Below are 16,532 nucleotides of genomic sequence, written 5' to 3'. Positions count from 1 at the left end.
CAGATCACTGAATTTTAGTTACGAAAAGTGTAAAAAGCTTTCTTGTGTGGAAAGGAGATAGCCATCCCCCGTTCGATTTGCAGATATTCTTCCAAAAGCTCCAGATCGTTGAATTTAATTCAAAAATTCCTAAATATTCTACAAAAATTGGACATCAGACCGTTACATTTCAATTCTTTAAATACAACAACGGAGGTGGATATCACACACACACACACACACAGGTATATATAGAGAGAGAATACTCAGTTATTCCAGATACACAGGGTTAAGATTTCTGTACGATAATGCCATGTTTGCTTCCAAGGGTCTCAGAGGTCTAGAAGCTCAACAAAGCACACGATGGAAAGAGAGAGTTTGGTTTCAAACTTTCCTTCCATTGTTTGCTTTGTGTGTGTCTCCCTCTCTCTCTTTTTCTCTAATCTTCTATTTTGTGTGTGTGTGTGTGTGTGTGTGTGTGTTCACACTATCTTTGTTGTCATTTGAAACTGGCCCATTCGAACCGGCAATTCAATTGCATTATGTATAAAAGTTTTCTTTGAAGTAACATTCATTCATTTAGGCATTCACACATTATTTCATCCATTTCATTTCATTTGTTCAGCAAAATCTAAAGTACTACAAAATAGCAGAAGAAAAGGCTAGGACATCTGAGAAGTGACATCTGTGACCATGACAGCACAGTCAACCAAAACCCACGCCACAACAAATAGATAAGACTAACTGGTGCGTACATCAGTTGAGATAGAGACAGAGAGGGGGGACAAAACTTGTTCTTAAACTTAGTTTAACACACATTCACACACGCACATCACATACGCACTTAGAACGAGATGAATGAAGAGCAAAAAGAAGACAGGGAGACAAGTGACAATTATATTTTGTCAGTCATCGATACCATGTCTTTTCATACACCCTTAACTGTAATTATGGAGCTTTATACGTGATAGTAGATTTGCTATTACCATATCGATAAAATTCTATTCCTTGGCGCCCTTGCCGGAACATGACATTGATACAAATAAAATAGAACAGAACAGAACGCATGAAAACAGAATGGACGAGATTATTCAACTTGTACACACCGCTTCGTAGTGCCATACCAGTAACCAGCAGTAATATCAATGTATGGGACTGAGCCAGAACTATACATTGCTGATCCTCAGCTACTCCATTCAGCATAATCTGCATATCGCAAACATTCTTTCATACTCTCAGTTGTGCAGCGCTATAGATGGCAAAAAGTATGCAACCTTCTGGTGCCGACAGTAACCTACTCCAGAGCTGTTTTAGCAAGTTTTCCACCCTACAATAATGATTCTTGTAGAACCAATGACTTCAAGATCCGATATTGTTGCATTTTGCTTAAGATTTCCTTTTATTGATTGCTGATTTATTTTCTTCAGTTCTGATTTTTGATTTTCTTTCCTCTTTGTTTTCTTTTTTTCCCGCTATTATGTCCAGAAGCGCTTGTATAGCGGCTGTGAGTCATATGTCAGTTGTTCGTTTTGACATCCTACGCTGGCTTTGCTGTACAAATAAATGGAAAATTATTTGTTAATCATTCTATGAAGACATCTATTGCCTGCATAACCTCATCAGTAAAAATAATGTATTGATGCGCAAGTACCCTAGTTTCGTGTGAATGGAAATACACAAAGTGGGAATGATATGATTATTTTCATGCGCTGAAACAATATGATTGCATTGCTTGTTATAACATATCACTGTGTTTTATGTCCAATGTTTGCCATGCTTGATTCATATTATAGGCCTATAATGTGTCCATGAATGTTGATTAGTATCAACACATGCATCTAGCATCTCCAGGTTTCGTCCACAGACATGCATCGACAGATTGCCAATTTATGGAAATTTGTTTGCAGGGGTCTAGGGCAATTACCCCCTGGGCAATTAACCCGGACCCTTCAGCTGGCCTTAATCCTAATCCTTTTCCTTAACCTAATTCTAACCCTAACCCAAATTCCTACCCTGACCCTAACCCTAATCTTTACTCTAACCTTACCACTAACCATTATTTAGCCGTGGGGGGGGGGGGGGGGGGGTAATTGCCCTGATACGGTTTGCATGCATACACAGAACATATTAGAATAAACAAAGTGATATACATACACACATAATTATTACACAGAACACAGTTATAACCTACAGTACATCACATAGATTCGTAGACCTACAGGAGATTAAAAAAACAATATGATATCAATACAAATTTCAGAGATACACGACATCGGAGGAAATAAAAAATATTGAAATGTACCGAGTCAAAATCGTGCAGCGTATGATATGCCTATATGCAGGTGTGTGTTCACTTAAGTGAGTTACAACAGTTTTAAAAGATATTAGTGAGTGTAGTGTTGTGTCTAGTAGAGATTGATGTATAAACGTATTGAAGGTTATGAGTGTGTGTGTGTGTGTGTGTGTTATGCATGTGTGTGGGTGTGTCTGTGAGGGGATGTGAATGAAAGAAGATGTATTTTGACTGAAGTATATATACAACATCACGCTCATTATCAGTCTCCTATGTGATTCACAACTACAAAATTATCAAAGCACTGATAATAATTCATATCCGTATTTCAAAATAGATAATCACCAAGACCTGCAACATGCTCTTTCTTTACGCCACTGATTAAACAATTCGGCTGTCTACATTTTCTCAAAGCTGGCATTGTTCAGATTAATAGAGAGTGAAAAAACGAACAATATCTTTAAGAAAATTGTGCATTAGATTCATAGTATCTATGGCTGTGAAATTAAACAGTTCTTACTGGGATTATTGTTTGGAGTATGTGAGGAAAATGTTAAATTGGAAAGATAAATACAGAAAATATCTTTCACCACAACCAAATTTACAATGAAACAACACGACTCTTTGAGAGAAAATCCAAATCACACACACATACACACACACACACACACACACAAAAGAAAAAATATATATTGGGGAAAGTTCGTGTCCATATGCCAATGCAAAAGAAAATTTGGACAGATGCAGTTGTAATTGTATATTCCTGTGTTTGCATCTGTTTTTTTTTTCTTTTTCTTTTTAGTTGAGTTTTTTTTTTCTGTACGGCCACTGCGTGTAGTCATGAAGTATTTAGGTCATTAAAATGGGATTATAACTGTGTCAAGTCCATTAAATGAAATACTGCGCACAAAGCGTATGCGAAAATAAAATGCCCCAAAACCTTGTTTTTTCCACAGCTGATCGTTTTTCCGCTGTGCAAAGCCATAAGGCGAGCTATCCCTGATAGTGCATCTTGTGTTTTTGTTTGTATTCTTGTAGTGATTGTATTCAAATTGCCCTAAAAACGCCACAAGATGCCTTTGTGCTGAAAGCAAGGTGAACTCTGCCCAGGGAGATCACACCTCCCTGCTCTGTCATTCTCCTGATCAACTATAATCACTGTACTTAAACAATTTGTAAAAAATAAATAAATGAATAGATAAATAAAAAAATAAATAAATAAATAAATAAATGAATAAATAAAAATAAAAAATGCTAAAATACCTATCCCAGAAGATTTAACTTATATGCTCCATTTCTTGAAATGCCTTTCATTACAAGCCCCTTTTAACACGTTCTTCCTCTTTTATCTATCTTTGCGTAGAGTTGCTCGACAGGCCAATTTGTGGCGGCGCCGTTTGTGACGTTTGTGGTGCCCTGGTGAGAGACAACTGATTCCTTTTCATTTGAACGCCTTTTGATCTGCTTATCTACTTTAGCATACAATTCCTCAGAGCTACTCTCTATGAGATTTGAATTTACTGCCGTATCTTTGTCGCTGTATGTATGACCTCCTCTCGCATGAGATTTGAATTTACTGCCGTATCTTTGTCGCTGTATGTATGACCTCCTCTCGCATGAGATTCAAGCCCTGGATAGCAGAGTAAAAGGCCTGGGCGAGGATTCAACAGGCTGTAGTCATCCGAGTCGAATGCTGACGGAGATCGTGGTGCTTGGCTAATGATGATGTCAGCAGCCTCACTTGAGTCCAACTGGTAGTAAGAGAGTTCCCCGAGGTTGACCAGAGGTTGGTGATTAGTGCGGAGAGGGGACATAGTGGGGTTTCTCAACGATTCTTCCTCTGCCATATTTTTGTCAGGAATTGGGTAGGCCGGTGTGACCATAGGCAATTTTCGTCCGTCGTATGCTACGCTTGCGGTACCGGTGATGTCATAATCACTTCCGCCGTCAGTAGTGTTCCAGTCAATGGTTCCCACAGGTCCTCGTTGTGGGTGGAATTTCAGAGACGTTTCTTCGCCTTCGATGTCAGCATCCCAAGTACAGCTAGTATTCTCCGCCCATTTAATCTTCTGCGATATCATGGTACTATGGCCAACGACAGGATCCCGTGCACTATCAAGAGTATTGTAGACAGTCGGGTCAAACAAACGAACCTGTTTGGCCACAGGACCCCTGCCAAAACCACTGGGAACCACGCTGTGGTATTTATAGTCATAGACTCCTCTCCGTGGTTCTGGATCTAATGTTCCCGGTGGACGATATGCGCCGCAATGCCCACCACTGTCCACCGGATAGGGGTGCTCTGACATTAGTGGAATCTTTGCACCACATCTGCGTACCTCTTCAGCATCCTGGTAGACATGTAACGATTGATGTGGATCACTTGCAGGTTCTTCGAGGACAGCAGGAATCGGAGGGACAGTTCTCTCTGTGCTGTTGACCCAAGTATGCATTGGGTAATCCAAATTGGCAGAGGGAGTACCAGGGACTGGAGGTTGAACGTTATCGTTATTCATGTCACCATCTCTCTGATTTCGATGTGATGAAGGTTTGTATCTGAAGTAAGTAAAACGAAACACCTTTGCTTATGAGCTCTAGATATTTCGGTTTAAAAAAAACATTTTAAACTGAATTCTATAACATATACACAACTAGAAATGTCGCTATGTGACTGGTATGCCTCCGCCATAATGCATGATTTTCCTAATAGGTCTATAGTACATGAGGAAAATGTGTGATTACATTTTTACAAAATTGGCAAAATATTAGAATTACATGTTTGTGACAAATGTGTTGAATATTTACCTTCCTTGACCTATGTTTAATTGGATGAATAGGAGAGCATGTATTTAGGGATTTAAGAACTTTAAATTGACTTTGACCATTTCAAGTTTATGCATTTAGTAATTTTCAAGGTATGGAGAAAAAGTGCAATTTCTGTATTGAACACTAAATTGTTACCATTTTCATCTGGCCTTTGATCCTAATATTCATAAGAGAATCACTGTCAGGCAGAACATACATACATGTAAATATGTACTAAGTTTCAAGATAACTTGAGCCACTTCCGAGATATGGAGAAAGAAGTAAGTTCAGCACTTTCACTTGATCTTTGACCTTTTGACCTTTGAACTTGACAAAAAAAACAGAGAATCTCTATTGGGTTATACACGCATACACCAAGTTAAAAAAAAAATAATCCTGCTGGTATTGCAGAAATATAAGGAAATAGTAAAATTTTGAAGTATTGCCCTTGACCTTTGACCCCTGACCTTTGACCCCATGAACCCCAAATTCCGTAGATAACCACTGCTAGTCAACACATGCATATATACATGAACCCCAAATTCCGTAGATAACCACTGCTAGTCAATACATGCATATATAATACTATGTTCCATGAAGATACCTTGAACGATTTCCAAGATACGGAGAAAAAAGTGAAATTGTAACATTTTTACTTGACCTTTGGACCTTTGACCTCATGACCCCAAACTTTTACCAGAGAATTTTAAGTGTGTAATACATGTATACACTAAGTGTCAAGAAAAAATCTTCAGGCATTGCATAGATATGGGGGAAATAGGTAAATTGTAAGCATTTGACCTTGACCTTTTGACCTTTGACTTTGATCATGTGCACCCAAAAGTTGATAGGCACAACTTCACCCTCTAATACACATACCTGCAAAGTTTCATTAGGATACCCCAAAGGTTTTTTAGGTACGCTGTCCACAAAATTCATTACGGACGGACGGAAGGACGGACGGTCGGAAGGACAGACGGACGGAAGGACGGACATAATCCCTCCGGCACCACTTCGTGGCGGAGGCAAAAAAATGAACATTAAAGGCAAAACCCAGTTTCTGTAGGCTGATTTCATCAAGTGCATAGAAACTGATAGATAAAAGTAATGTAATCTATTTATATTTTCTGAAGTGTATTATCCTTCTAATCCGTAAATCACAATATCTTCAAGAAGTGTAACATTTCAACTGTATAAGCAAATGACTAGCGTGACAAATATGTATATAATTATGTATTACATCATTTCATACTCGATCACTAGGAATTTTATGGAGAAATCAAACTCTGAAAATTGATGTCTTTGTATTGGTTTTGACTTTCGTAAATCTCAATTTCCAATGCCGAGATTCGATGAAAAATAAAAATTCATCAGCCACTTCTCTCACTTTCAGTTTAATTTCTGAAATCAAACTAAACATGACAAAGTGATTTTCCTAGTAGGCCTTTGGGTTCCTATGCCTTCATGTGGTTAAGAAAAATATACATTATGATGCGAATTTGGTTCAAGGATCAATAAATCTGTCTAATGTGTTATTCATTGTACAGCATTGTTGACTATGCAATGGACCAGAAAATAATGCGTGTGTCTGTTTATCTCTCCTTTTTTATTGTTTGTGTAAAGTGCTGAATAGACATTCTTCTAATAAACATATAAACAAATCCGTCTCTTACTTAATGTTTATTTCGTATTTGAATATGTGACAGTGCACCTCAAAACGAACATAAAGTCGCAAGCACTGATTTTGCGTGAGGACTGAAAATAAGTGAAATGGGTCAACCTAGCCGAACTTGACTTTTTCATATTTTCTGAAAGAGCGGGTCTTCTTTTACATTATGCTAAAATTTGGTATAATATTACACAGGAAAGTGTGTTTTTTAGCAGTTTATCTCGAACATTTTTGTTTGAATAGTGTGATTATGTGTGTCTTTAGAATCCTTTTTTCATTTCTGAAAAACCTTGTCCACACTCTTCACTTTCAAGTCAAATAACTTTTGAAAGAATAGTGCTACTGCTTTGAAAGTTAGCATTGATTATGGACAGAATGTGTTAATGAGGCATCTTTAATTTCAGTTTAATCTAATAATCCCTTCATTGTTGTTACTCTGGTGGTTTACTTCCTGTTTTTTGTCCCATTCATCGCACAGCCAGCACGGTTTGGTAAAGATTAAGCGCTTGAATAGACACTGTACTTCAGAGCCTCTTTTCTCAGTTCACACTTTGTTTGTGCTTTCTTTCCAATATTTAGATAGGTTAGGAGAGTCCATTTGATTTGAGTTATACATCATTCTAAAGCTTAAAGTCTGCTCTTTTAGAACATAGTCTTTACTAAAAAGTCATGTCTGGCGACTTTTTGTTTGTTTTGAGGTGCAGGGTCACATATAATCTCAACAGAATATTTTGTCTTTTATTGACCAGTGTGCCGTTTCATGGTTTCACCATGTATAGGTAAATAACAGGGTTGTTTTAGTTCCATTTAAATCTCAATCACTCGACCTCAAATGTACTGTATCTCTGTCCTTAAGCACTTGTTACGGTTCTCTGCCACACCTGATACACAGAATATCCAGAGCTGAAAATAGTTGAAACGAAAGTGCTGGGCAGAAAAACGTTGTGATATAGCTTATCCCTTTCCATTCCCATCCTCAATCAACTTGTACTATGATAATGCATATCATGCATATATTCTAAAAATACAGTTGTGTTTTCTTCATTTGTTACTCATTCTAACATGTACTTTATCAAATCACGTTGGGTTTTTTTTTTTTCAACTATTACAAATATGTTCTGCTTATACATTGTGTATAGTTTCTCTGTTTAATTAATGGAAATGAAAAACGAATTTGAATCTTGAATCTTCGTTACCGTTTAGAGTATTGGTTCCACTTATGATCTTATAATACCAGCATTCATCTCATTAACTGGCTTTGACGGCATTTTCCCCGTCTGTAAAATGCTCGTATGGACTCCATGATATACCCTGACTTTCTTGAAACTTACTTCTTTCTCCGATGCAGGTACCAGGCCGTGATGAAGAGGAGAAGCAGCATGATAAAAGCCACAAATGACACTGCCAGTGAAATCAGCAGAAATTTGCCCTTTGGCGCAGGAGTAGTGACTGTGCGTAAAGTGGAATTGGTGAATAAACGGCAGAGTTAATAACCACACAAAAATAACGTAGTTTCACTTCCACATACTGTGATAGCTCTTCCATGAAATAAAGCAGCACATGTCTCTGTTATTTATTTTTTAGGCAATCTTTGTTTTTTCCTCTATCTATCTATTTATCCATCTATCTCTCTGTGGACAGAACTGATGACACGTCTATGATAATGTTGATTATTTTGAACATTAAACGATACATTCTACCTGTCATGGCCATACGCAGAGTGGGGGAGGTGGTAGGGGCAGCTGCCTCCCCCCCCCCCCCCCCCCCCCCCCCCCCCCCCCCCCCCCCCCCCATTTTAAAACTCCCTTTGGGTTTTTTTCCGACTCGGATATTTCAAGTAATTTGGTTATTAAAAGAAAAAATCAGACAACAATTAAAGAATTTAGTTCTCTTTTCTTATATTTGTTCGTTATATTCGTGTGGCATTATCGTTCACTGGCGTTTATTTTGTAATTTTTTGCAAATGAGCGCTATCCACCGTCACACCGTAAAGACCGAAAGTGTGCACCAGAACGTTACATTAAAATCATAAACCGCAAAACCTCCCTCGTGTTGAAGGGGGAAACCCCCGCCCCCTCGCACACTATTCCCTTGCTCCACTCCCTGCGTGTAGCCCCCAACATTGAACATAATCTAGCACTCTTGAAGAGAAAAATGCGTATGGTCATGTAACCTCTGTATTCAACAGTTGGCTATTCACTGGTCCTATGGATAGAGTCCTTAAATTCTAATCGCTAGGATAAGTTCTTAAGTACTTATTGTTTGCAGTTAGTTTTACAAAGATCATTGGTCACTAACATCTTTAGGTGTCAGGTTCTAGGCCAGGCACTTTTTCTTATTGTCAATTCTTTATGGAGACCATGATTCGCAGGTAACATGGTTGCGTACTAAAAACATTTCATTGCTTTGTTGGTGGTGACGTAATTGAAATAACAACTGAATATCAACAACCCGAAAACATTTCTTACCAAACATAATGGCGCAAACGATTCACAACGACAGACGCTACTAAGACACTAATCCACATCTAAGTAATATTGTACACATTTTTTATTCTCTGATGCAATATCTAAGCGTCAGTGTTATATCGATCAATTACAATCAAATCTGTCTGTAGCGGCCACCCGAGGAGGAGAAAAGGAATGGCCGTTTTTAGACAGGTATAGCTGCCGTGATAATGTGTACCGCATACTTAGGCTGTGCAAGCGCACATGTAAAAATCCATGTATAGGACTAGGCCTACAAGTCTCACTGTAAGTATACATGTGTTTCAAACATTGAACAATGCAGCTGATTGCGTTCTTCCACACTAGCTTGCATGCAGCAGGCAAGCACTGGACGACGGCATTACTCTGCTTAAGGGTGGGATTTCACGGAGCACGCGAACGATTTGCGAAAGACGCGAATGACAAAATCCAGCATTCGGAAAAGTTTTTCTCCGAATGTTTTCCGACAATGAAGCCGAAAACTATTCTTGCGCAATTTGTGCGAGGTTTCCACGACGTATGTGCGAATGTCGTGTGTATCATTGCTTAAATACAGCATGTTACGTACACGAAGAACACGCGACGGAAATGCGAACAACGAAAAATTTTCAGTAATCATGGGAGAAAATGTACCCAAGGAGAGGTGGAAGCTGTCTTGAGTTGAATTTTTTTTTCTTTCCTCTATTTCTCCTTTCTTTTTCTCTCATTTTTCTATTGTGTGCCCGCCTACATTGTTTCCTAGGACGTATCTCCACTAGTAAAGCATAATTATTATGATTTTTTTTTTTTTTGCAGTTCCTCCAACACATAATCTCTGTACTTCAAATGAAATTTTACATACTTTAGATTAATTTTAACTGTATTCTGCGATTTCTTTTTTTTTTGTATATCAAACATTTCTTTCTCTTTGCTAGTCTTTAATTTCTTTTGTTACTATATTTGTTAATAATTGTTTGATGTTTAGGTGTATGCTACGCTTGTTATTTGTAGAAAACGTATAGGTCATACATCCCCAAACGTGCGCTAAACGTTCGCGAGGATGTCTCAAAAGGTACGCGAACAGTTTGCGATTACGTCGTAAATGATCGGAAAAACTTCGCAGATTTCGCGTAACATACGCGAAACATACGCGAGACATTCTCCAAAGTTTCGGAGTCTGTTTGGGGTTTCACGAACATTTTGCGAACATCGCGCGTGTCTTGCGAAGGTCTTGCGCATTTGACGAGGCTTTAAAGACACTTTCGAGAACAATTCACGAGCAAATCACGACCAAGTGTGCGGAAAAGGTTCACAGAAAATTTCAAACTTTTTTGAAATTCTCGCCGAAGTAAAAACGACATTTCCCTAAGGGATTTCACGGAGCACGCGAACGATTTGCGAAGGACGCGGATGGCAAAATCCAGCATTCGTATTTTAGTCTGCAAAGGATCGCCAAACGGACGTGAGGGTTCGGAAGCGTCGTCAATTGTTCGCAAATGTCGTTTCTACTTCGGCGAGAATTTCAAAAAAGTTTGAAATTTTTTGCGAACCTTTTCCGCACACTTGGTCGTGATTTGCTCGTGAATTGTTCTCGAAAGTGTCTTTCAAGTCTCGTCATATGCGCAAGATCTTCGCAAGACACGCGCGATGTTCGCAAAATGATCGTTAAACCACAAACAGACTCCGAAACTTTGGAGAATGTCTCGCGTATGTTACGCGAAATCTGCGAAGTTTTTCCGATCATTTTACGACGTAATCGCAAACTGTTCGCGTATTTTTTGAGACATTCTCGCGAACGTTTAGCGCACGTTTGGGGGATGTGTGACCTATACGTTTTCTACAAATTAAAATCGTACCATACATCTAAACATCAAACAATTATTAACAACAATAGTAACAAAAGAAATTAAAGACTAGCAAAGAGAAAGAAATGTTTGATATACAAAAAAATTCGCAGAATACACTTAAAATTAATCTAAATTATGTAAAATTTCATTTGAACTATAGAGATTATGTGTGAGGAACTGCAAAAAGAAAAAAAAATGCTTTACTAGTGGAAATAAGTCCTAGGGAAAAACATGTAGGCAAGCACACTATAGAGAAATGAGAGAAAAAGAAAGGACAAATACAGGAAAGAAAAAAAAAAACAATTCAAGACAGCTTCCACTTCTCCTTGGGTACAATTTGAAAACGTTTCGTAGTTCGCATTTCCGTCGCGTGTTCTTCGTGTACGTAACACGCTGTACTTTAGCAATGATACACACGACATTCGCACATACGTCGTGGAAACTTCGCACAAATTGCGCAAGAGTAGATTTCGGCTTCATTGTCGAAAAACATTCGGAGAAAAACTTTTCCGAATGTCGGATTTTGTCATTCGCGTCCTTCGCAAATCGTTCGCGTGCTCCGTGAAATCCCACCCTAAATGGTGGGTGATTGCAGAAGTGGTTATCACTGACCTGTTCGCCTTGCACAAGGCCTGTGGCCGCGACACTTGAAATTCTACAGTAGGATATGAAGTTCGTGGCCGTGTGCCACTTGACAGCTATGCGGAGGGTATTTAATATCACGTTTTTATCGCAGGGGAGGGGGATTTTTCAGTGGCCATAGACGACAGGTGGCCCCTATAGACAGTTGGCCGTGAAGGTTGGTTTGACTATACTTTCGACTGCATGGCATGAAGGGATTGATGCATTCCAAACTGGTTGAGAACCGTCAACAGATGGCGGTACACACAGCAACGTAGCACTATCATTCAGGACGTAACCTCTGTCACACTCCAGGGTTACTGTGGAGTTAAGCCGCGTAGCGGTTGAATCCCATTTTCCGTGCGTTACGTTACCGGCGTAACGGCATTCCTGCTCCTCTTCTAGATAAAGGAGAAAATAATTACAGGAGTAAAGGAGATTGTCAAGTTTGCAACAGAAAAGAAAAGTGTTACGCTATACTGTTAAGATTGATTGTCCAATCCTAAAAGGAAGATATCTAAACACTGAAAGGGAATATGGGTTTGTACTTTAAATACATTTTACGTTTTCATCGATGGGCACATTTTTGGAGTTATTGGTACATGTTTCCATGAATTAAGAGTTTTACAGAACTGTTCAGAACCTAACTTTTAAAGAATTGAAAACATTGTCACAAGCTTAGTTGTAATTCAGGTGACCAAGCTAATCCAATGACAATCGAGACCCCTCTGAAGTGACTTGTGTTCGAAAATTTTCGGCAGTACTTCCAAATTATTTTTAAAGCCTATTCCTAACAAGGTTTGTATGATTTATACATATGCACCACCAAAATACATTTGATAGACAGGACAATTACCCTCGGTATTGATCTTGACTGTCTGGCAAGTTGGGACTGATGCATTCCAGACAGGTAGGTTGCTGTCAGGAGATCTCACACATCGTAATGTGGCACTGCCATTGATGACGTAACTATCATCGCAAGTGAGAGTTACTGAAGATCCCAGTGACGTCATGGTTGAGTTCCATTCTCCGTTAGACACGTGACCAGGATGATCACAAAATACCACTTGATCTTCTATGTATGAACCAAAAGCAGAAGGAAAGAGAGGAGAGGAAAGATGTGAAGTTAGTTTAGAAATACATGAACAAACCTTTTCACAATTACAACACATAGTGCTTATTAAATGATAAAGTTTACATCACGTACTTCAAGGTTTATGCTCCTGTGCATCATAACGAATTTTCGCCCATAATCATTGGGAAGGCAAATCGTATAAAAAAATACTTTAACTCATAAATTTTTGCATGATATGGTACGTACACATATTCTTCGTTTGAAAATAAACATAAATGAATTGAAATAAAATGAAATCAAGTCCAACGGGCAGAAATTTCTATATCTCCGGAAATTCTATTTAGCCTAGTCTCTTCATATTCATTTACAAGCTCCGCACAGCAAGTCATATTCTAATAAACTGTCGAAATTTCTCCAACTGTCTTCAACGACCACCTTCTCATAGCGACCACATAAGTCCCTCCAACCCATCCATCTAGATAGAAACGTATAGTTGTGAATCCTTGCATGGCGCCACCTTCTAGACAATATCCTTATAGTCATATTTCTCATTTTCGCTTTTCGTGACCTATACTCCAACTAAACAAACGCTGAATAATAACTGTCCATGTTAAAAAAGAAAAAAAAATATTCCTCGGTATTGTTTCATCGTACATATCTGTATGATGTCATTAGATTCATTGTGTCCCAATGTATTGACTGCTTTCTATATATCTTTTTTTTCCACATATTGTGCATTATGCCTTCAACGACATCAGCACTGATCTCAATAAGAATTGACTCTATATAGGGCCTGCCACATATTTGCCATTTGAGCCGGCAAGTGAACTAATCCTCTATGGCTGAAACAAGCTTGAAAATCCAGTTCACTCAAAGACTACATGAATAAAGAAACTACGTATTAAAAGAGGGACAAAAGACTTCAGGAAAAGGAAACTGATTCAGTATACAGAAAAAAAAAAAACAGATCTTACTGTCGACCGCTTTACAATATGGGACCGACAGTTTCCAAACCGGGAAGTAAGTCGACCGGCAAGGTAGTGTCACACATTGGAGAATAGCGCTACCATTGATGGCGTAACCTTGGTCGCAGGTAAGAGTTACCATGGAACCAAACCACGTGATGTTAGAATCCCACTTTCCGTTTGGGACAAAGTCAAGCTCCTTGTACAAGCCATGGGATACTGGAAATAAAGATGAGCGTTTATAAAGTTTATAGGAACTTCGTTGTCACAAATAAGCTGCTTCATGCATAAATGGTTTCTACTTGCTTTGGCCTCTTATCCCAAGAGCACAGCATACGAAACCGAAATGTTTAATGCTAGCAGTTGTGATTTATCTTTCATTATTCATTTCAAGTACGAATTAATACACCATACTCTCTCTGAATGACAGCTTGATGAGGGAATATCAGATTATCAAAAACTGAAAACACCAAAGTCGTAAGATTGAAAGCAAGTTAAACGTAGAATATAAAAAAGAAATGTTAATAATCCTGATACAAACGTGTATTATCAGCACGCGAAATTGCATTCAAAAATATATCACGACAGGCACAAATTCTTCGTGAATTCCTATATCGATAATCTGTAGATGAATTAAGTAAAACAATTTCACTTTTACGTTTCAGTTTATACGCTATTTTTTCCAAATAAAGAAATGTACATCATAAATACTTTCATGTACACCAACCCGTCAACTTGACAAATCAAACAGAACAACAAACTTTCCTTGAAGTTCGAAAAATGATTATGCTCTTTTGCCTGTTGGATCAGGGATGTGAAATATTGTCTCGTTTGGATACACATAAAAAGGGATTCAAAATATTTTACATCTTAAAGTTGAATTGCAAACATCCTTTTGTTTAAACTGTTGGCCTTATGGAATAGGGTCACATTGTTTGTTGGCATTGTTTGATGCAATTCAGGTTTATGTCAAGTACCTTTTGAAAATACATGCATTGCACCAGCATGTAAAATACCAGCAAGTGATTGCATAAAAGCGTTCTCATTCTATAAATTAATAGTTTGGTTACAAATGAAAAAAATGATTCCGCATATTATACATCTTAAGGTTAAATTGCGAAATTCCTTTTGTTTAATATATCAAAAGCCAAAAAGTCATTGGCCTTATGGAATGGGGTCATATTGCTTGTCTGTAGCATTGTTTGAAGCAATTCAGATTTTTGTCGTGCACCATTTGAAAATATTGCACCAGGAAGTAAAATACCTGCAAGCGATTGGATAAATCGATCTCGTTCTAAGATCTTCATTTTCGTGTGGACAAAGGACAACTGCTGATGAAGACAATGGCATGACGCACTGAAAGTGCAACTGAAACAATAACTCTTCATGTTCTACACAACGCTGAAACCTCTGAAACCTCAAATGGCTGCCCCGGGTTATTCAAACCGAAGTCCATTCGTTTGTAAAATACTTGGACTAACCCATTAAAGACGTGATTTACCATTTGCAGATGAAACAGAAACCCAGCTTCATTCGGTCAAAATAATTCTAAAATGTAGTTAAGGGTAGAAACAACAATCTAAAATTATTGTAAATAGTATTATCGATGTTCAGTATGGTTGGATATACAAATGTGAACAATACTTGTAATAAAATCGTTTCTATAATAAACCGTCTACAGTAATGTTAATCAAAAAAAAAATAATAATATATCCTTATATATTTTAGGTATTATTGCGAAATGTTTATATGGTAGGATGTTTTGTAATACAACTGACCTACGCATATTTATAACAAGTGTGATAACTCGAACATATTTTGAATCTCTGCTCCAATGGTAAACAATACCTTTTATGTACAATGTAAATGAATATTCCTTTTGCTGAAGCGTGCTGGTCTAGCCTCATAATGGTTTTAAATGCTATTCCGGGGACTATCGTGACTTTGTCTCGCTTCTCATAGCCTTGCTTCATAGAATTTCAAATTCTTCTTAGGTAAATTATTTACCATTAAATGCATAATACACAGAAGGTTTGAATTTCAGTTCCGCCATGCTTGGACATTGCCATTCGTGGTGAGTAGTTTCAGAAGAGGACATGGCAGCAAACGTGTCTGACGGAACGCACACGCATACGCCTTGGTGTATAACAGCTACATCAGCGACTTGTCTTTGTTCTCGACACGTCGAGGCGCACTCTACATTGGACCCAACGTCATGTCTGATGAAATTCTGAAATAGTGGACTATCCGACGAGCTCGGATCTCTCGTGTAACATCCTAGATATCCAGGTCCTGCGAGAAACAATAAAGACCTCACAATAAACTCCTGGTAAATTTGATAATTTAATGATAATCACCACAAAAATATTGTCTTTTCACCAAGGTTACCTCTTCAGCGATAACATAGTTCTTCAGGATCTGTCATTGTTATTACCCAAGCACTGTCAAATACACACCTACAGTCACCACTAAAATGCGAAACAGTGTTTTATGTTTATGAAAATTTTTAATGTTTTTGAATTATACCAGCTCTCTTCAAAAGAAAACTTACAATAAGGCAAGACGAAATTGGAGTTCGAAACTATTAATAACCTTTACTTACCCATCGTGGCAGTAATCTTGACTAAGAAAAGAGCTACACTTTTGTATGTTGAAATGTTTTATCGGCCAAGTATTATATTCACAACGTGATAAAAGACAATCGTAGCAGTGTGTGTTTACGAGCGTTCCAAAGTATTGCAATACTTAAGAATTGAAAGTCATGCTACGCCCAATTTCATGCTGTGAGATTTAGTAGGGATGATTATTATGAT

At 38.1% G+C, this 16,532-nt stretch overlaps 2 protein-coding genes across 2 annotated transcripts; both read right to left on the bottom strand.

The window, feature by feature from the left end:
* Window positions 1-3,598: 3,598 nt before the first annotated feature.
* Window positions 3,599-8,127, bottom strand: LOC140228031 (uncharacterized). The gene is made up of 3 exons (XM_072308431.1): window positions 8,078-8,127; window positions 3,879-4,828; window positions 3,599-3,822 (listed from the first exon to the last, which is right to left on the bottom strand). The coding sequence occupies exons 1-3, from the start codon at window positions 8,125-8,127 to the stop codon at window positions 3,599-3,601; spliced, it is 1,224 nt and encodes a 407-aa protein (XP_072164532.1).
* A 3,708-nt stretch (window positions 8,128-11,835) lies between these two features.
* Window positions 11,836-16,325, bottom strand: LOC140227312 (zona pellucida sperm-binding protein 3 receptor-like). Its single transcript, XM_072307730.1, has 5 exons — window positions 16,322-16,325; window positions 15,727-16,011; window positions 13,729-13,938; window positions 12,525-12,751; window positions 11,836-12,069 (listed from the first exon to the last, which is right to left on the bottom strand). The coding sequence occupies exons 1-5, from the start codon at window positions 16,323-16,325 to the stop codon at window positions 11,836-11,838; spliced, it is 960 nt and encodes a 319-aa protein (XP_072163831.1).
* Window positions 16,326-16,532: the final 207 nt, after the last annotated feature.

This window comes from Diadema setosum, chromosome 4 (assembly GCF_964275005.1).
Source record: "Diadema setosum chromosome 4, eeDiaSeto1, whole genome shotgun sequence".
NCBI classification, from domain to species: Eukaryota; Metazoa; Echinodermata; class Echinoidea; order Diadematoida; family Diadematidae; genus Diadema; species Diadema setosum.
This window is presented reverse-complemented; position numbering and strand designations above follow the sequence as displayed.

Coding starts and splice junctions, on each gene's coding strand:
- LOC140228031 (XM_072308431.1), bottom strand. CDS start 8,127: ATGCTGCTTCTCCTCTTCATCACGGCCTGGTACCTGCATCGGAGAAAG. Junction 4,829..8,077: donor TACCTGCATCGGAGAAAGAA/GTAAGTTTCAAG, acceptor TACTTACTTCAG/ATACAAACCTTCATCACATC. Junction 3,823..3,878: donor TGAATCTCATGCGAGAGGAG/GTCATACATACA, acceptor ATGCGAGAGGAG/GTCATACATACAGCGACAAA.
- LOC140227312 (XM_072307730.1), bottom strand. Junction 13,939..15,726: donor TGTGTATTATGCATTTAATG/GTAAATAATTTA, acceptor CTTTATTTCCAG/TATCCCATGGCTTGTACAAG. Junction 12,070..12,524: donor ATACCGAGGGTAATTGTCCT/GTCTATCAAATG, acceptor GAAGAGGAGCAG/GAATGCCGTTACGCCGGTAA.